Genomic DNA, 22,026 nt, shown 5'->3' with positions numbered 1-22,026 from the left:
CAATCCAGTGCGATCATGTCATCTATGATGAGGAAAAAGAGCTACTCCCCAGACATCACTGGACTGTTTATTCAAGAGGGTAGTAGTGTTAGTTGTTCAGTCGTGTCTGACTCTTTGCGACCCCATGGACTGTAGCCTGCCAGTCTCCTGTGTCCATGGGATTCTCCAGGCAAGAATAGTGGAGCGGATTGCCATTTCCTTCTCCAGAGGATCTTCCCAACCCAGGGATCAAACCCTGGTCTCCTGCATTGCAGGCAAACTCTTCACCATTTAAGCTACAGAGAAGACCATTCAAGAGGGTAGAGAGAATTGGATCCAGCAGGGAACCACACCTGTGCATCAGTGTCAGGTGTGAGTGAAACTGCAGCATCGGACTTTATTTCCATCACCAGTCACATTTACAACTAGGCGCTGTTTTCATTTTGGCTCAGGCTCTTCATTCTTTCTGGAGCTATTTCTCTACTCTTCTCCAATAGCATATTGGGTACATATCAACCTGGGAAGCTCATCTTTCAGTGTCATATCTTTTTGTCTTTTCATACTGTTCATGGGGTTCTGAGTGGTTTGCCATTGCCTTCTCCAGTGGACCACATTTTGTCAGAACTCGCCACTATGACCCATCCACCTTGGGTCATACACGTCTTGAGCCTACATGGCATGGCTCATAGTTTCATTGAGTTAGATAAGGCTATGATCCAAGATCTTAATGACCCAGATAATCACGATGCTGCGATCACTCACCTAGAGACAGACATCCTGGAGTGTGAAGTCAACTGGGCCTTAGGAAGCATTACTACGAACAAAGCTAGTGGAGGTGATGGAATTCCAGTTGAGCTATTTCAAATCCTGAAAGATGATGCTGTGAAAGTGCTGCACTCAGTATGCCAGCAACTTTGGAAAACTCACCAGTGGCCACAGGACTGGAAAAGGTCACTTTTCATTCCAATCCCAAAGAACAGCAATGCCAAAGAATGTTCAAACTACCACACAATTGCACTCGTCTCAAATGCTAGCAAAGTAATACTGAAAACTTTCCAAGTGAGGTTTCAACACTACATGAACTGTGAACTTCCAGATGTACAAGCTGGATTTAGAAAAGGCAGATGCACCAGAGATCAAATTGCCAATATCCATTGGATCATTGAAAAAGCAAGAGAATTTCAGAAAAACATCTGCTTCATTGACTATGCTAAAGCCTTTGACTGTGTGGATCACAACAAACTGTGGAAAATTCTTAAAGAGATGGGAATACCAGACCACTTTACCTGCCTCCTGAGAAATCTGTATGCAGGTCAAGAAGCAACAGTTAGAACCAGACATGGAACAACAGACTGGTTCAAAATTGGGAAAGAAGTATGTCAAGGCTGTATATTGTCACCATGTTTATTTAATTTACATGCAGAGTACATCATGCAAAATGCCAGACTGGATGAAGCACAAGCTGGACTCAAGATTGCCAGGAGAAATATCAATAACCACAGATATGCAGATGATACCACTCTTATGGCAGAAAGTGAAGAGGAACTAAAGAGCCTCTTGAAGAAAGTGAGAAGAGAGTGAAAAAGCTGGCTTAAAAGTCAACATTCAGAAAACTAAGATCATGGCATCTAGTCCCATCTCTTCATGGCAAACAGATGGGGAATCAATGGAAACAGTGACGGATTTTTTTTTTTTTTGGACTCCAAAATCACTGCAGATGGTGACTGCAGCCATGAAATTAAAAGATGCTTGCTCCTTGGAAGAAAAGCTATGACCAACCTAGACAGCATATTAAAAAGCAGAGACATTACTCTGCCTACAAAGGTCCGTCTAGTCAAAGCTATGGTTTTTCCTGCTGGACCATAAAGAAAGTTGAGTGCCAAAGAATTGGTGCTTCTGAACTGTGGTGTTGGAGAAGACTCTTGAGAGTCTCTTGGACAGCAAGGAGATCAAATATATCAATTCTAAAGGAAATCAGTCCTGAATATTCATTGAAAGGACTGATGCTGAAGCTGAAGTTCCAATTCTTTGGCCACCTGGTGTGAAGAACTGTCTCACTGGAAAAGACCAAGATGCTGGGAAAGACTGAAGGCAGGAGGAGAAGGGGACAACAGAGGATGAGATGGTTGGATGATCACCGTCTCAAAGGACATGAGTTTAAGCAAGCTCTGGGAGTTGGTGATGGACAGGGAAACCTGGTGTGCTTCAGTACATGGGATCACAAAAGAGACACAACTGAGCAACTGAAGTGAACTGAAATTTTAAAATTTTTGAGAAGCTGAAACAGTAGCTATATTTTCCATCTGCATTTTTCTCCATACAATCCAAAATTGATTAAAGATTTAGAAAGAAAAAAGCTTTTAAATTGGATGGGAAAAAAAGCTGTTTTCATTCACTTATCAGCTGTACGATGTCCAAAACAGCATGGGGCCTTGTGGATTCAGGACACAAACAAGGTAAATAAGATCTGATTTACTGATTGGAAAACTCTGTGGAAATTATACATTCCTAAATAAGAAGGGGTAAAAGGAATAATAATTTTTACTTTCAGTCCTGTACCTTTTTTAAATGCATAGAAGAACACTATTTTAAAAGGTGAACATTTTACGTAACACAAAGAACACAGAAAAGTTCTGTCCCTAGGCATGGCTAATGTTGTAATCAAGAGTTTAGTTAATAACTTTTTTTCTCAAAGCTGGAAACTCCCATAAAGCAACTACTATTGAAACATCATTTACTTAAAAGAAAACTGAAGATAACTTACCACTGTTTAATTTAAGCTTCCTCTCTTCTGGAAGAGAATTTTTTTTTTTTTTTTTTAAAAAGGGAATCAAAACTAAAAGGGGTATTCCCTTAGGAAGACAAGAGAGTTAATGATTACATGAATAGGTCTGGTAGCTTTCTTCTATGTGACTCATCATCCTTTTTAAGGGCTCCAGGGGAGAATCCATTTCTTTTCTCATTCAGATTGTTGGCAGATTTCTATTCCTTGCTGATGCAGGACTGAAATCCCTATTTCCATGGTCGTCAGTTGAGAGCTAGTCCCAGTTTCTAGAGGATGTCACACTCCTTGGTTGGTGGCCCCCTTCCTCCATCTTCAAAGCCAACAACAGGAGATGAAGTCCCTCACACACTTGAGTCCTCACTTCCTCATCTTTTTTTGTATCTTTCTGACTGTTCTGTCTTCCTCTTTTATTCTTAAGCACCCATATGATTACATTGGTTCCACTTAATGAATGCCTGTATATATTTTAAGGTCCATAACCTTAATTCCAATTGCAACTTTCCTTTTGCGAAGTAATGTAAAATATTCACAGATTCAAAAGTTTAGAGCATGGACATTCGTGGAGTGCATGGGGTATTATTCTGCTTACCATATTAGCCAAATGGTGTGGCAGACTTGAATGCAGGGGAGAGTGCCCTGGAAAACACTGGTTTTTAGATGCAGCTGGAGACAAGGTTCAAGATGGAAATCTAGTAGGAAACTAAGCAGAAAGTTTCAAGAAAAGAGATTTTTTAGCGTTACCATATGATTCAGCAATCCCACTTCTGAGCAAATATCAGGAAAAGATAAAAACTCTAACTCAAAAAGATACACACAGCCCAATGTTGATAACATCACTATTTACAATAACCAACACATGAAAGCAACGTAAGCGTTCATCAACAAATGGATAAAGATGTGCAATGGAGTATTACTCAGTTATACAAATGAATGAAATAGTGTCATTTGCAGCAACATGGATGACCTAGACAATACAATACTAAGTCAGTGAAAGACAAATATATATCACTTACATGTGGAATCTAAAAAGTAATACAAATGAATCTATTTATAAAACAGAAACAGACTCACAGACATAGAACACAAACTTATGGTTAACAAAAGGAAAAGGAAGGAGGAGGAGGGACAAATTAGGAATATGGGATTAAGAGATATACATTACTATATATAAAATATATAAGCAATACGGATTTACTATGTAACACGGGGAACAATATTCATTATTTGTAACAGCTTATAATGGAAAATAATCTGAAAATACATATACATAATTGACTCACTCTTCTGTATATCTGAAACTAACAAAATATTGTAATGCAACTATGTTGCTGTTGATTAGTCTCTAAATCATGTTGGACTCTTAGGACTCCATGAACAGTCGCAGGCCAGGCTCCTCTGTCTATGGGATTACCCAGGCAAGAATACAGGAGTGGGTTGCCATTTCCTTCTCCAGGAGATCTTCCTAACTCGGGGATCAAACCCGCATCTCCTGCATTGGCAGGAGGATTCTTTACAACTGAGCCATACTTCAATTAAAAAAAAAAGAGAGATAGATTTTTATGAAAGAGAAAACAGTTGACTTTCAAGGACCACAAAAATGTCAAGCTATATAAGACATAAAAAGAGTCTTTTGAACTTGGTTATATAAGAATAACCAATACCTTATGACAGCTCCACAAGAGAAAGAACTTGACATCAGCAGGTTAAAGAGAAAATGGGAAAAAGGATGGGATCCTTACTAAAGGGACAAAATGACGATGATGGTGATGGTGGTGGTGGTTAGCCCACTAGTGCTGCCATAACAGACAGTACACACTGGGTGGCCTAAACAACAGAAATTCATTTTCTCACAGTCCTGGAGGCTGGAAGTTCAAGATCAAGGTGTCAACAGGTTTTGTTTCTTTTGAGGCCTCTCACCTTGGCTTGCAGATGGCCATTTTTTTCTCTGCATCCTCATGGGGCCTTCTTCTTTGTGCACTTGCTGCTGGTGTCTCTTCCTCTTGCAAGGACACTGTTCCCATTGGATTAGGGCCTCTACTCTTATAACCTCATTTAACCTCAGTTATCTCCTTAAAGGCCTGATATCCAAATACAGTCACAATGGGGTTTAGGGCTTCAAGCTATTTATATAAATTATGAGGGGATGCAACTCAGCTTGTAACTATGAAGGTGACAATGATGACGACAATGATTGCTGCTGACATTTATGAAGTGCTAACTGTATGCCAGCTATAGTACTAAACACTTCACATGTATTGTCATTTGATTCTCAAAGAAACCCTATAAAGGGCCATTATTTCTTTCATTTTATCATGTGAAAAGCTGAAGCAAAATCATACAAGGGGCAGAGCTTAAACTTGAACCTTAGTCTTTCAGCTTAAACCCATGTTTTCAAACATGATGCTATCTCTGCTTTTTAAATAGCTGTAATGGAAAGGAAAAAAATAAGACAGCATCCAGGTGAGAATATGAAAATGAGGAAGGTTTTTGTTTTTTCCTTTGCTTTTGTCTTCTTTTTACTAGCCCAAAGCTAAGAGTAGCTTGAAAAACAAGGTAATATACTAAATAGAAAAAAGTCCAGAGAAGAAGGGAGCAGTTGAAGACAGAATCTTCCACTTTTAGCTTCTGCCCTGATCCTGATAAAAACTGAAAAATAAAACTTATATTGCACAGCTAGTTAAATCATTCTCTCTACAAGTATTCTTAACTACCTATCATGTGACAGGCACTGTACAAGAATTTCGTTAACAGTGAGCAAAATCTAGAAATTGTCCTTATCCTTATAATACTTACAGTCTAGTGGAGTAAGTACTACTAATCAAATAATCAGAAAAGATTATATAGTAATAAACTGAGATAAGTGCTATGAGTGAAAAAAGCATACTTCTAAGGGAACACATAATAAAAGAACCTGTTATAGATGACAGAGGGTGTACTACTAAAGGCTACTCTAAAAAGAGAGTTAATACTGGGCTCAAAGCAAAAGGATGAGTAATATGTGCAATGGGGAAGAGGACGGGTAATATTCTGGGCACAGGGAAGAGCAAGGCAAAGGCCCTGAGAGATGTGTGGGAGGACTATGGCATACTTGAGGAACTGAAAGGAGTTTAGCACAGCTGGTGTTGAACTAACAAAGAGCAGAATAGCGGAAGATGAAGCTGGGAAGGCAGGCAGGGCTATAATAACGAATTTGGTCTTAATCTTAAAGGCTGCTGGAATATTTTAAGAGTATCACAGAGACTCAAGATTAGATCTGCCTTTAAAAAGTCCCTCTGGCTCCACTGTACAAAATAGATTAGGAGGAATAGAGAATTGGATGCAGGTTGATCAATTAAGAGACTACTGCAGACTCCCATGTTTCTAGCTCGCAGAGTTGGTTGTTAACTGATGACTGATGGTGCCATACACTCAGATTAGGTATGCTGTAGAAGGAAAGATTTTAGGAGTTTGGTTTTGGATACATTTAGTTTGAAGTGCCTCTTAATTACTCAAATACAGGTGGTTGGAATAGGCAGTTTATATACAGGTCAAAACTGAGAGGTCTAGATTAGAAGCATAATTGGGGAACAACTGATGTATATATGCATAATTACTGAAGCATGACCACTGACTACAATGCCTAAGATATAGCTAGTGATACAGAAGACACAGGATAGAAAGTGATAAAAGACTGCCTAGGTCTTAATCTTGAAAATATATACAACATTTAATTAACAGGGAGAAGATGATGAGCCTGCAAAGAAGGAATAGCAAGACAGACAGGAAGAAAATCCTGAGTACAAGATCACAGAAACCAAAGGAAGACAGTATCAAGGAGGAGGGGTTCAAAAGTATGAAATGCTGCTGATAGACACCAATTCACAAACTACCAGAGTGGAAAGGGAACGTAGAAATCGTCCAGTGCCCCATTATCTTCCAAATTATGGAATTAAGATTCAGGTAATATGCTAGTTAACCAGTAGAATCTAGATTAAACCCGTAATTCCTAATGCATAGGCCAATACTCTTTTCATACACTTATTTGCCTGATGACCATTACTTGACTCAGCTTTTCTTTTTAAATTAAATCACCTCTACTACTTTCATCGTTCACCAAACCTCTGTCTACTTCTGAAGCTTCTCTAAGTTAACAAATAATAATCCATTCTAAAATAAGCCTTCACTAAACATTAAATTAGAACGTCGATCGATCTGGCTCTGCAGCCAGAAAATAAGTCGCCACCCACTCCTTCACTCCTCCCCCATTCACCCACTCCTGCTGCCCCTACTAAAGCTGTCACACCAGTGTCTCAGCACAGCATCCTACACTCTTTGCATTCAAAGCAAAGACTGATTAACTGGGGAAACTACTGGAGGAGAGAACTGGAACCTAACGCTTTGACTATCAAGTTGGCATACTCAGTCACCCTCTCTTGTCCAGGTAAAATGAAAGCTTCATCCCCAGAGAAATGAAAGGAAGGGGAAAAAAAAGGAAGGAAGGGGTGCAAAACAATAATAATACTGTTTTGCATATTTGCAAGTTGCTAAGAAAGCTGCTAAGTGAGTAGGCCAAACAACTAATAGGGAGGGAGCACAGCTCCACCCATCAGCAGAAAATAAACGACCCAATCAAAAAATGGGCCAAAGAACTAAGTAGACATTTCTCCAAAGAAGACATACAGATGGCTAACAAACATGAAAAGATGCTCAACATCACTCTTTATCAGAGAAATGCAAATCAAAACCACTTTGAGGTAGCATTTCATGCCAGTCAGAATGGCTGCGATCCAAAAGTCTACAAGCAATAAATGCAGGAGAGGATGTGGAGAAAAGGGAACCCTCTTACACTGTTGGTGGGAATGCAAACTAGTACAGCCACTATGGAGAACAGTGTGGAGATGGCTTCAAAACCTGGAAATAGAACTGCCATATGACTCAGCAATCCCACTGCTGGGCATACACACCAAGGAAACCAGAATTGAAAGAGACACATGTACCCCAGTGTTCAACACAGCACTGTTTACAATAGCCAGGACATGGAAGCAACCTAGATGTCCGTCAGCAGATGAATGGATAAGAAAGCAGTGGTACATGTACACAATGGAGTATTACTCGGCCATTAAAAAGAATACATTTGAATCAGTTCTAATGAGGTGGATGAAACTGGAGCCTATTATGCAGAGTGAAATAAGCCAGAAAGAAAAACACCAATACAGTATACTAACGCATATATATGGAATTTAGAAAGATGGTAACGACAACCCTGTATGCGAGACAGCAAAAGAGACACAGATGTACAGAACAGTCTTTTGGACTCTGTGGGAGAGGGAGGCGGGGGATGATTTGGAAGAATGGCATTAAAACATGTATAATATCATATAAGAAATGAATTGCCAGTCCAGGTTCGATGCAGGATACAGGAAGCTTGAGGCTGGTGCACTGGGATGACCCAGAGGGATGGTATGGGGAGGGAGGAGGGAGAGGGGTTCAGGATGGGGAACACGTGTACACCCATGGTGAATGCATATTGATGTATGGCAAAACCAATACAATATTGTAAAGTAAAAAATGATAATAATAATTTTTAAAAAGGAAAAAAAATTAAAAAAAAAAGAAAATTGGATTAAAGACTTATTGAGCATGGCCCTGCCCACCAGAGTAAGACCCAGTTTTTCCCACAGCCAGTCCCTCTCATCAGGAAGCTTGCACAAGCTTCTTATCCTCATTTATCAGAGGGCAGACAGAAGAAGCAAGAACTACAGTCCTATGGCCTCCAGAACAAAAACCACAATGACAGAAAACTAACCAAAATGATACCATGGATCCCAGCGTTATGTAACTCAATGAAACTATGAGCCATACCGTACATGGACATGCAAGACTGACAGGTCATGCTGGAGAGTTCTGACAAAATGTAGCCTGCTGGAGAAGGAAATGGCAAACCACCTCAGTATTCTTTCCTTGAGAACCCCATGAACAGTATGAAAAGGCAAAAAGATATGGCACTGGAAGATGAGCCCCCAGGACACTAGGTGTCCAATATGCTACTTGGGAAGAGTAGAGAAACAGCTCCAGAAAGAATGAAGAGGTTGAGCCAAAACAGAACCAACAGCCAGTTGTGGACATGTCTGGTAGTGAAAATAAAGTCCAATACTGACAATACTGTATAGGAACCTGGAATGTTAGGTCCATGAATCAAGGTAAACTGGATGAAGTCAAGCAGGAGATGGCAAGAATGAACATCGACATTTGAGATATCAGTGAAAAGGTGAATTTAATTCAGAAGACCATTATATCTACTACTGTGGGCAAGAATCCCTTAGAATCTAAGAAATGGAGTAGTCCTCATAGTCAACAAAAGAGTCCAAAATGCAGTACTTTGGTGCAATCTCAAAAACAACAGTATGATTTCAGTTTATTTCCAAGGCAAACCAGTCAACATCACAGTAGTCCAAGTCTATGCCCCAACCACCAATGCTGACGCAGCTGAAGTACAATGGTTCTATGAAGACTCCCAACACCTTCTAGAACTAACACCAAAAAAAAGATGTCCTTTTCATGATAGAGGACTGGAATGCAAAAGTAGGAAGTCAAGAGATACCTGGAGCAACCGGAAAGTTAGGACTTGGAGTACAAAAGGAAGCATGACAAAGGCTAACAGAGTTTTGCTAAAAGAACACACTGGTCATAGCAAACACCCTTTCCAACAACACATGAGACAACTCTACACACGGACAACACCAGATGGTCAATACCGAAATCAGACTGATTATATTCTTTGCCGCCGAAGATGGAAAAGCTCTATAGAGTCAGCAAAAACAAGACCAGGAGCTGACCATGGCTCAGATCATGAACTCCTTGTTGCCAAATTCAGACTTAAATTGAAGAAAGTAGGGGAAACCAGTAGACCATTCAGTTATGACCCTAAATCAAATCCCTTATGATTGATTATACAGTGGAAGTGACAAATAGATTCAAGAGACTAGATCTGATAGAGTGCCTGGAAAAACTATGGACAGAGGATTGTGACATTGTACAGGAGGTGGTAACCAAAACCATACCCCCTAAAAAGAAATGAAACAAGGCAAAATGGTTGTCTGAGGAGGCCCTACAAATAGCTGAGAAAAGAAGAGAAGGTAAAGACAAAGGAGAAAAGGAAAGATATACCCATTTGAATGCAGAGTTCCAAAGAATAACATGGACATATAAAAAAGCCTTCCTCAGTGATCAATGCAAAGAAATAGAGGAAAACAATAGAATGGGAAAGACTAGAGATCTCTTCAAGAAAACTACACATACCAATGGAATGTTTCATGCAACGATGGGCACAATAAAGGACAGAAATGATATGGACCTAACAGAAGCAGAAGATATTAAAAAGAGGTGGCAAGAATACACAGAAGAACTGTACAAAAAAGGTCTTAGTGACTCAGATAACCACGATGATATGATCACTCACCTAGAGACAGAAATCCTGGAATGTGAAGTCAAGTGGGCCTTAGGAAGCATCACTACGAACAAACAAAGCTAATGGAGGTGATGGAATTCCAGTTGAGCTATTTCAAATCCTAAAAGATGATGCTGTGAAAGTGCTGCACTCAATATGCCAGCAAATTTGGAAAACTCAGCAGTGGCCACAGGACTGGAAAAGTTTCATTCCAATCCTAAAGAAGGGCAATGCCAAAGAATGTTCAAACTACTGTACAATTTCACATGCTAGCAATGTAACTGCTCAAAATCTTCAAGCTAGGATTCAATAGTACATGAACCAAGAACTTCCATATGCACAAGCTGGATTTAGAAAAGGCAGAGGAACCAGAGATCAAATTGCTGACATCCACTGGATCACAGAAAAAGTAAGAGAATTCCAGAAAAACATCTACTTCAGCTTCATTGACTACACCAAAGCCTTTGACCCTGTAGACCACAACAAACTGAAAAATTCTTAACAAGATGGGAATAACAAGCCACACTACCTCCTCCTGAGTAACTTGTACACAGGTCAAGAAGCAACAGTCAGAACCAGACATAGAACAATGGACTGGTTCAAAACTGAGAAAGGAATATGTCAAGGCTATATATTGTCACCCCGCTTATTTAACAGGGTATATGTATACATATGTATGATGTATACATACATGGTGTATATGCAGAGTACATCATGCAAAATGCCAGGCTGGATGACTCACAAGCTGGAATCAAGATTGCTGGGAGAAACATCAACAACCTCAGATACACAGATGATACCACTCTAATGGCAGAAAGTGAAAAGGAACTAAAGAGCCCATCATGAGGGCGAAAAGAGATGAAAAAGCTAACTTGAAACTCAACATTAAAAAACAAAGATCATGACACCCAGTCTCATCACTTCACGGCAAATAAATGGGGAAAAAATGGAAAGTGACACATTTTATTTTCTTGGGCTCCAAAATCACTGTAGTGACTGCAGTCATGAAATTAAGACGCTTGCTTCTTGGAAGGAAAGCTATAACAAATCAAGACAATGTATTAAAAAGCAAAGACATCACTTTGCCGACCAAGGTCCATATAGTCAAAGCTATGGGTTTTCCAGTAGTCATGTATTGATGTGAGAGCTGGACCATAAAGAAGCCTGAAAGCTGAAGAATTGATGCTTTCAAACTGTGGTGCTGGAGAAGGCTCTTGACAGTCCCTCAGACAGCAAGGAGATAAAACTAGTCAATCCTAAAGGAAATCAACCCTGAATATTTATTGGAAGGACTGAAGTGGAAGCTCCAATACTTTGGCCACCTGATACGAAGAACTGATTCATTGGTAAAGACCCTGATGCTGGAAAAGATTGAGGGCACGTGGAGAAGGGGACGACAGAGGGTGAGATGGTTGGATGGCATCACTGACTCAAAGGACATGAATTTGAGCAAACTCTGGGAGATAGTGAAGGATGGGGAAGCCTGGCATGCCTGCAGTCCATGGGGTCGCAAAGAGTTGGACACAACTTAGGGAATGAACAAGAGTATATCTTAAAAGTTTTCATTGCAAGGAAAAAAAACTATATATTATGGCGATATTTACTAGACTTATTTTGGTGATCATTTTGCAATGTATACAAATACCAAATCATTATGTCTTATACTTCAAATCTCGACTTATTCTCATACATACACTTTATGCAAGGGAAATAAATAGGATATAAAAGATAAGTCAGACAAGGTTCTTTTCCCAGATAAAACCTCTCAAATTTAACAATCACCACCATCATTTTAACATCTATAGGAAAGTAGGTTCTGATTTCCTAACCAATGTGCCATCAACAATCCTTTTGCTAATTTTATAAATGTTAGTGATACACACTTAACTCATATTTAGCTATCAGTTTATTCTGTGTCCCTCATCCCTCTCTGTCAGACATGCACAAACACAGTAGTTCTCCACTTCGTATTTATATAGTTTACTTGTTTATTTTCTTAAGTATATCCCTCTGCCCTTAATGCTACTGAACTTCACACTAATCTATTTCTCTAAATTGCCACAGTCACTGAGTAGTTAAGTTATCCACACAATCTGGAATGCCCTGAATATGTAAGGAGCATACTGAGTGGCAAATAAAAGACATTTCTTTTTCCCTAAAAGGGGAAAAAAGTCAATTGAGAACAATTGAGAATATAAGCAAAAAGCCACTTAATACTAAGTTTTTAGAGAAACAAGAAAGGTGCAACTCACAATCTTTAAATTTAAAATCAAGAAATGTCTTTTTTCAAGAAGTAACTTTTTCAAAACAAATTTTACAAATATTTTAAAAAATTCAATTCCATATTACAATCAATTAAAAAGGATGAGAAAGATGGAGAGATGAACAAATTCTGAAATAAAAGCAAGAGAAAGAGAAGGGAAGATAGTTCAAAAATTAAAAGAACTTTGGACTTTCCAAAGCAAATATCTGCTATGAGGTTCTTTCCTTGCACCATGAGCACCAAGCTTACAGGAAAAAGTCACTATTGTGCTGTTTACAAATTTTAATTCAAAACATAGGGTGAAAGTTACTTCTGCAGCAAAGACTATGTGCCTGCTGCATTTGTGTGTGTATATTAATAGGCAGAAAATTCCTACTCTCTTTTTTCACCTTTTAAATAGTTTCTCTTGGCCCAGGGTGAAAGACAGAAATGAATTTCTTTAAACATACACATCAGCAATGATTAATTCTTAGAATAATGAAACTCAGTGAAACTGTAAGTATTAACATATATATTTTACCAACTTTCAATTTCACTCAAAGATAAAATCTTTTCTTCAAAGCAGTATGTTCCTGTGGAAACCTCCACCTCTAGCAGTTACAGGAAGCTCTAGTTCAGTCTCTACCTTATCTGGTAACCAGACTCAAGTAATTAATTCATTAAAGGTCCTATCTACAGTACTCCACATGTCATAATCTTTCTTTTTTAAGAAAACAAACAGAAATTTACAATACCATATGTAAAATAGATAGCGAATGGGAATTTGTTGTATGACTCAGGAAGGAAATGGCAACCCACTCCAGTGTTCTTGCCTGGAGAATCCCAGGGACGGGGGAGCCTGGTGGGCTGCCGTTTATGGGGTCGCACAGAGTCGGACACGACTGAAGCGACTTAGCAGCAGCAGGAAACTCAAACAGGGGCTCTGTGACAATCTAGAAGGGTGGGATGGGAGGGAGGTTCGGGAGGGAGGGGACATGGGTGTACCTATGGCTGATTCTTGTTGATGTATGACAGAAAACCACAACATTCTGTAATTTTAATCCTTCAACTAAAAAAACAGAATACAAACAACGCCATTGTTATTACAAGTTGGGGTTTTTAAAATATAAATAATCTCAACTCTAAGACGAAAAGGCATTTATACTACTTAAAGCATTCATGAGAGCCACAGCAGAAGCTCTTGGCTAAATTCTAAATGAAATTTGGTTCTACTTAATCTTATGGTACAGAATGTACCTTGTTCTTATGAGCAATTAGCATCCTGTTCATAAAGGTGTCCTGTCCAACTATCTCAGAAGGGATTCCCTAAGTTTCCAACACAGCTGTTATCCATAATTGTCAGCATACCACAAGAAGCTTCTGAAGAGAGAAAAGAACACTGCCACAGAACAGCTTTGAATATTATGGATAAAAACCAAAATGGGCTGTTATCACTGTTTAAGAAGAAACTCTTTTCTGAAGGTTTAAAACTAACAAAAAAACCCTTAGCAGCAGAGACTGCCTCAGGGGAAGATACTGTGGCCTTTTTTTGGCATGTTTGAATTATTTTTAAACCACGTGTGTATATATACACATGCATATATACCACAATGAAAGCTAGTATATTACACAATGGATTTCTGGATCCAGAATACCTCAGTTCAAATCCCATCTCATCCACCACCTAGCTATGTGATCACTTACTAACCATGTGACACTGGATGTGTTTCTTACTTCTCTGTATCCAATTTCATCACTTGTCAAATGGTGATAATAATAGTTCCCCTCACTGGGTTGAGAAGAATTAATGAGCTAAAAGATAGAGTCTGGTGCACAGTAGGCACCATGTAAATATTAGATATCACTATTTTTAACTTTTGGAGTTAATTTTAGACTTATAGAAAGTTGCAAAAATATTCTTAGGATAAGGATAAGGAAAGGTATCCTTATCTCATCACTTCCCTTCCCCTAATGCTAACATCTTATATTACCATACCAGAATTTTCAAGAATAGGAAACAGACATTGGTACAATTTTGTTAACAAAATGACAGATTTTAAATTCCACCAATTCTTCCACTAATATTCTTTTTCTAAGATCCTGTCCAGGACCCATACTAAGTCAGTTATTTCTACTTAGTTTCCAAATGGGACAGCTTCTCCTTGCAGACACAAACTTAACCCATGATCAAAGTAAATATCACTACTTTACTAGTAGTAAAAGTCTTATGTTTATGACTCTTTACTAGTCATAAAACATATCAACAATATAAGCTCCTTGATATGATACACTAAACAGGACATAATAGCATTTGTTTGTTTTCTTGCCAAAAATGCATAACTTCATTCCAGTTATGAGAAAATAGAAGACAAGCCAAAACTGAGAAACATTCTATAAAATAACTGATAAGCATGCTTCACAAGTATCACTATTATTTAACTTTTTAAAAATTAAAAGTAAATTATCTTTTTAAATCAATATCTATAAGTCATGATAACATCCCAAAGTCTGGGTAACTTTTCTTTAATTCTAATTTGCAGGTAGTTCCCCACTTATCTACGGAACCTAATTCATCTGAAGACCCATTATTTTCCACCAAGATGATTTTCTTCATGACAGAGCCTGTATTTCAAGTTCATTAAGAGGTAACTCTACTTTAGCAGGCTACCTTATAAACCTAACTAACCTAATATATATCATTTTTCTAGGGAGAAATGTATTATAGGTCTCAATTAGAAATGTCAGGAATACATCTCTTTCCCTTATTCACTCTGTCCCCAACATGATGGGCAACAGGAACTCTGCCTCTTTCCTGGTCTATCTGAATACATCCAGCACACCCTTGGTGGTGCTGATTTAGTTGCTCAGTCAGGACTGACTCTTGCGACCCCAAGGACTGTAGCCCACCAGGCTCCTCTGTCCATGGGATTTCTCTTTACTCTACCACTACTAAACAACAATGCTGGCTCTTGGCAATTCCCAGGACCACTCCCCTTTTACTCTAAAACTGCTTCTCTTTTCCCTTTCCCTAATTCTTGGACTTCTGGCAATTTAAGACATTTCTGAAGCCCTCAGGTTTGGCAATATGTTCACATGCTTCTCTTCTGAGGCTATCCAGACTCAGGCCTGGACTCTACACATTCCTCAGATTTTGAGAAGATGCCACAGGTATAAGTTAAACTTACTAGTGCCTCCACTAGTTTAACTCTTACAGAGCTCCATCTACTAGCTGGGCTGATCCTTGGTATTCTCCCAAATATGTAAATTCAGACTTAGAGATTCCAGAAGGGACGTGGGATGAGGGGAGGTACTAACTAGTACTCTAGAAAGGGTTAAGAATGTAGGCTAGAAAAAAACTGTTAGTGGAATGGAGGGATGGGAACAAGAGAGCAGGGCTGTAATAGTACCAGTGTCATAAAATAGTTTCCTTGCCCTATTCCATCCTTCCCTGTTTTTCCCAGAAGGCTGTAAGGTCTTCATATGGTACAAATTCCCAGGGACAGGGACTGCTGGCTGCCTAGTGCACTGACATCGACTATTGTCTCCAACCAGAGTTTCTGTCCATATCAGCTAATTGTAAAAAAGAATACAGACTTCTCAGAAGCAGGAAGCGTAACTCCAAAACTTGAAAACATCAGAGAACTCCTGGGAACTCCAGGGAACATTAATAGACAAGAGCTCATCCAAAATCCTCCACCCAACCTGAAACCAACCTCCACCCAAGAGCCAACAAGTTCCAGAGCAAGACATACCACACTAATTCTCTAGTAAAGCAGGAACACAGCCCTGAGCATTAAAAGACAGGCTGCCCAAAGCCATACCAAACCCACAGACACCCAAAACTCACTACTGGACACTTCATTGCACTCCAGAGAGAAGAGATCCAGCTCCACCCACCAGAACACCAACGCAAGCTCCCCTAACCAGGAAACCTTGACAAGCCACTCGTCCAACCCCACCCACAGAGAGCAGGCTCCACGATAAGGAGGAACCACAAACTTCCAGCTTACAGAAAGGGCACCCCAAACAGAGCAATCTAAACAAAATGAAAAGGCAGAGAAATTTTCAGCAGGTAAAGGAACATGATAAATGCCCACCAAACCAAACAAAAGAGGAGGAGATAGGGAGTCTACCTGAAAAAGAATTCAGAATAATGATAGTAAAGATGATGCAAAATCTTGAAAACAAAATGGAGTTACAGATAAATAGATTAGAGACAAGGATTGAGAAGATGCAAGAAATGTTTAACAAGGACCTAGAAGAAATAAAGAAGTCAATCAATAACAAATAATACAATAACTGAGATCAAAAGCACTCTGGAGGGAGCCAACAATAGAATAACCGAGGGAGGAAGATAAGTGAGGTGGAAGATAGAATGCTGGAAATAAATGAAGCAGAGAGGAAGAAAGAAAAAAGAATTAAAAGAAATGAGGACAACCTCAAAGACCTCTGGGACAATGTTAAATGCCCCAACATTCAAATCATAGGGGTCCCAGAAGAAGAAGACAAAAAGAAAGGGCATGAAAAAATACTTGAGGAGATAACAGATGAAAACTTCTTTAAAATGGGGGAAGGAAATAGCCATCCCAGTCCAAGAAACCCAGAGAGTCCCAAACAGGATAAACCCAAGGTGAAACACCCCAAGACACATATTAATAAAACTAACAAAGATCAAACACAAAGAGCAAATATGAAAAGCAGAAAGGGAAAAGCAACAAGTAACACACAAGGGGATCCCCATAAGGATAATAGCTGATCTTTCAAGAAACTCTTCAGGCCAGAAGGGAATGGCAGGACATACTTAAAGTGATGAAACAGAAAAAGCTACAACCCAGATTACTATACCCAGCAAGGATCTCATTCAAATATGAAGGAGAAATCAAAAGCTTTACAGACAAGCAAAACCTGAGAGAATTCAGCACCACCAAACCAGCTCTTTAACAAATGCTAAAGGATCATCTCTAGACAGGGAACACATAAAAGGTTTATAAACTTGAACCCAAAACAACAAAGTAAATGGCAACGGGATCATACTTATCAATAATTACCTTAAATGTAAATGGGTTGAATGTCCCAACCAAAAGACAAAGACAGACTGAATGGATACAAAAACAAGACCCCTATATATGCTGTCTACAAGAGACCTACCTCAAACCAAGGGACACATATAGACTGAAAATGAAGGGATGGAAAAAGATATTTCATGCAAATGGAGACCAAAATAAAGCAGGAATAGCAATACTCTTTTCAGATAAAATACTTTGAAATAAAGGCCAAGAAAAGAGACAAAGAAGGACACTACTTAATGATCAAAGGATCAATCCAAGAAGAATACATAACAATTATAAATAAATATGCACCCAACATAGGAGCACCTCACTATGTAAGGCAAATGCAAACAGTATGAAAGGGGAAATTAACAGTAACACAATAATAGTGGGAGACTTTAATACCCCACTCATACCTATGGATAGATCAACCAAATAGAAAATTAGCAAGGAAACACAAACTTTAAATGATACAATGGCCCAGTTAGACCTAACTGATATCCATAGGACATTTCACCCCAAAACAATGAATTTCACAAGTGCACACAGAACATTTTCCAGGATAGATCACATCCTGGGCCATAAATCTAGCCTTAGTAAATTAAAAAAAACTGAAATCATTTCAAGCATCTTTTCTGATCACAATGCGATAAGATTAGATGTCAACTACAGGAAAAAAACTATTAAAAATACAAATATATGGAGGCTAAATAACACGCTTCTGAATAACCAACAAAGCATGAAAGAAATCAAAAAGGAAATCAAAATATGCCTAGAAACAAATGAAAATGAAAACATGACAACCCAAAACCTATGGGATTCACTAAAAAGCAATGCTAAGAGGAAGGTTTACAGCATTACAAGCTTACCTCAAGAAACAAGAGAAAAATCAAATAAATAACCTAACTTTACACCTAAAGCAACTAGAAAAAGAAGAAATGAAGAACCCCAGGGTTAGTAGAAGGAAAAAAATCATAAAAATTAGGCAGAAATAAATGAAAAAGAAACAAAGGAGACCATAGCATATATCAACAAAACTAAAAGCTGGTTCTTTGAGAAGATAAATAAAAGAAACAAACCATTAGCCAGACTCATCAAGAAAAAATGGGGAAAAAATCCAACAAAATTAGAAATGAAAATGGAGAAATCAAAACAGACAATACAGAAATACAAAGGATCATAAGAGACTACTATCAGCAACTGCTGCTAAGTCACTTCAGTCGTGTCCGACTTTGTGTGACCCCATAGACGGCAGCCCACCAGGTTCCTCTGTCCCTGGGATTCTTCAGGCAAGAACACTGGAGTGGGTTGCCATTTCCTTCTCCAATGCATGAAACTGAAAAGTGAAAGTGAAGTTGTTCAGTCATGTCTGACTCTTAGTGACGCCATGGACTGCAGCCTTCCAGGCTCCTCCGTCCATGGGATTTTCCAGGCAAGAGAACTGGAGTGGGGTGCCATTGCCTTCTCCACTATCAGCAACTATATGCCAATAAAATGGACAAGTTGGAAGAAATGAATGAATTCTTAGAAGAGCATAACCTTACAAAACTGAACCAGGAAGCAACAGAAAATCTTAACAGACCCATCACAAGTACAGAAATTGAAACTATAATCAAAAATCTTCCAACAAACAAAAGCCCAGGACCAGATGGCTTCACGGCTGAATTCTACCAAAAATTTAGAGAAGCTAACACCTATTCTATTCAAACTCTTCCAGAAAATTGCAAAGGAAAGTAAACTGCCAAACTCATTCTATGAGCCCACGATCACCCTAATACCAAAACCAGACAAAGATGCCACAAAAAAAGAAAATTACAGGCCAATATCACTGATGAACACAGATGCAAAAATCCTCAACAAAATTCTAGTAAACAGAATCCAACAACATATTAAAAAGATCATACATCATGACCAAGTGGGCTTTATCCCAGGGATGCAAGGATTCGTATTTGCAAATCAATCAATGGGATATACCACATCAACAAATTGAAGGATAAAACCATACGATTACCTCAATAGATGCAGAGAAAGCCTTTGACAAAATTCAACATCCATTTATGATAAAAACTCTCCAGAAAGCAGGCATAGAAGGAACATACCTCAACATAATAAAAGCTATAAATGATAAACCCACAGCAAACATTATCCTCAATGGTGAAAAACTGAAAGCATTTCCCCTAAAGTCAGGAACAAGACAAGGATGCCCACTCTCACCACTACTATTCAACAAAGTTTTGGAAGTTTTAGCCAGAGCAATCAGAGAAGAAAAAGAAATAAAAGGAATCCAGATTTGAAAAGAAGTAAAACTATCACTGTTTGCAGATGATATGATCCTCTATATAGAAAACCCTAAAGACACCACCAGAAAATTACTAGAGCTAATCAGTGAATACTTATAGTAAACTTTCAGGATATAAAATTAATACAGAGGAATCCCTTGCCTTCCTGTACACCAACAATGAGAAAATATAAAGAGAAATGAAGGAAACGATCCCATTCACCATTGCAACGAAAAGAATAAAATAATTAGGAATAAATCTACCTAAAGAAACAAAAGACCTATATATAGAAAACTATAAAACACTGGTGAAAGAAATAAAAATGATACAAATAGATGGAGAAATATACCATGTTCATGGATCAGAAGAATCAACTTAGTGAAAATGAGTATACTACCCAAAGCAATCTATAGATTCAGTGCAATCCCTATCAAGCTACCAATGGTATTTTTCACAGAACTAGAACAAATAATTTCACAATTTTTATGGAAATACAAAAAACTTTGAATAGCCAAAGCAATCTTGAGAAAGAAGAATGGAACTGGAGGAATCAACCTGCCTGACTTCAGGCTCTACTACAAAGCTATAGTCATCAACACAGTATGGTACTGGCACAAAGAAAGAAATATAGATCAATGGAACAAAACAGAAAGCCCAGAGGTCCGACTCTGTGCGACCCCATAGACGGCAGCCCACCAGGCTCCCGTCCCTGGGATTCTCCAGGCAAGAACACTGGAGTGGGTTGCCATTTCCTTCTCCAATGAATGAAAGTGAAAAGTGAAACTGAAGTCGCTCAGTTGTGTCTGACTCTTCGCGACCCCATGGACTGCAGTGCACCAGGCTCCTCCATCCATGGGATTTTCCAGGCAAGAGTACTGGGGTGGGTTGCCATTGCCTTCTCCATGGACACCTTATCGTTGACAAAATATATAATGGAGAAAAGACAATCTCTTTAACAAGTGGTGCTGGGAAAACTCATCAACCACCTATTAAAGAATGAAACTAGAATACTTTCTAACACCATATATATAAATAAAATGGATTAAAGCCCTAAATGTAAGACCAGAAACTATAAAACTCCTAGAGGAAAACATAGGCAAAATACTCTCTGACATAAATCACAGCATGATCCTCTATGATCCACCTCCCAGAGTAATGGAAATAAAAGCAAAAATAAACAAATGGGACATAATTAAACTTAAAAGCTTTTGCATAACAAAGGAAACTATAAGCAAGGTGAAAAGACAGCCTTCAGGGTGGGAGAAAATAATAGCAAATGAAGCAACCGACAAAGAATTAGTCTCAAAAATATACAAACAGTTCATGCAGCTCAATACCAGAAAAATAAATGACCCAATCAAATATGGGCCAAAGAACTAAACAGACATTTCTCCAAAGAAGACATACAGATGGATAACAAACATGAAAAAAATCTCAACATCACTCATTATCAGACAAATGCAAAGCAAAACCACAATGAGGTAACATCTCACAACTGTCAGAATGGCTGCTATCAAAAAGTCTATAAACAATAAATGCTGGAGAGGGTGTGGAGAAAAGGGAATCCTCTTACCCTGTTGGTAGGAATGCAAACTAGTACAGCCACTATGGAGAACAGTGTGGAGATTCCTTAAAAAACTGAAAATAGAACGGCCACACGACCCAGCAATCCCACTGCTGGGCATACACACTGAGGAAATCAGAACTGAAAGAGACACGTGTACCCCAGTGTTCATCACAGCACTGTTAACAATAGCTATGAAATGGAAGCAACCTAGATGCCTATTGGCAGACGAATGGATAAGAAAGTTGTGGTATTTATACATAATGGAATATTACCCAGCTATTAATAAGAACACATTTGAATCAGTTCTATTGAGGTGGATGAAACTGGAGCCTATTATAGAGAGTGAAGTAAGCCAGAAAGAAAAACACCAATACAGTATATTAACTCATATATATATGGAATTTAGAAAGATTGTAACAACAGCCCTATATGTGAGACAGCAAAAGAGACACAGATATAAAGAACAGACTTTTGGACTCCGTGGGAGAAGGTGAGGGTGGCATGATTTGAGAGAACAGCACTGAAACATGTATATTACCATATGTGAAACAGATCACCAGTCCAAGTTTGATGCATGAAACAGGGCACTCAAAGCTGATGCACTGGGACAGCCCAGAGGGACGGGATGGGGAGGGAGGGGGGGAGTGGGGTTTGGGATAGGGGACACATGTACACCCGTGGTTGATTCATGTCAATGTAT

General features: G+C 38.8%; 1 protein-coding gene across 11 annotated transcripts in view; it reads right to left on the bottom strand.

The window, feature by feature from the left end:
• Window positions 1-22,026, bottom strand: part of ART3 (ADP-ribosyltransferase 3 (inactive)) — a 143,819-nt gene that overhangs the window by 67,733 nt on the left and 54,060 nt on the right. For 2 of the 11 annotated variants that reach the window (XM_059887388.1, XM_024993074.2), the window contains exon 2: window positions 3,354-3,464. In XM_059887388.1, coding sequence (XP_059743371.1) covers window positions 3,354-3,356 — 3 coding nt within the window. In that variant the 5' untranslated portion in view covers window positions 3,357-3,464. 11 annotated transcript variants of the gene reach the window in all.

Source organism: Bos taurus, chromosome 6, assembly GCF_002263795.3.
Source record: "Bos taurus isolate L1 Dominette 01449 registration number 42190680 breed Hereford chromosome 6, ARS-UCD2.0, whole genome shotgun sequence".
Taxonomy (NCBI): domain Eukaryota; kingdom Metazoa; phylum Chordata; class Mammalia; order Artiodactyla; family Bovidae; genus Bos; species Bos taurus.
This window is presented reverse-complemented; position numbering and strand designations above follow the sequence as displayed.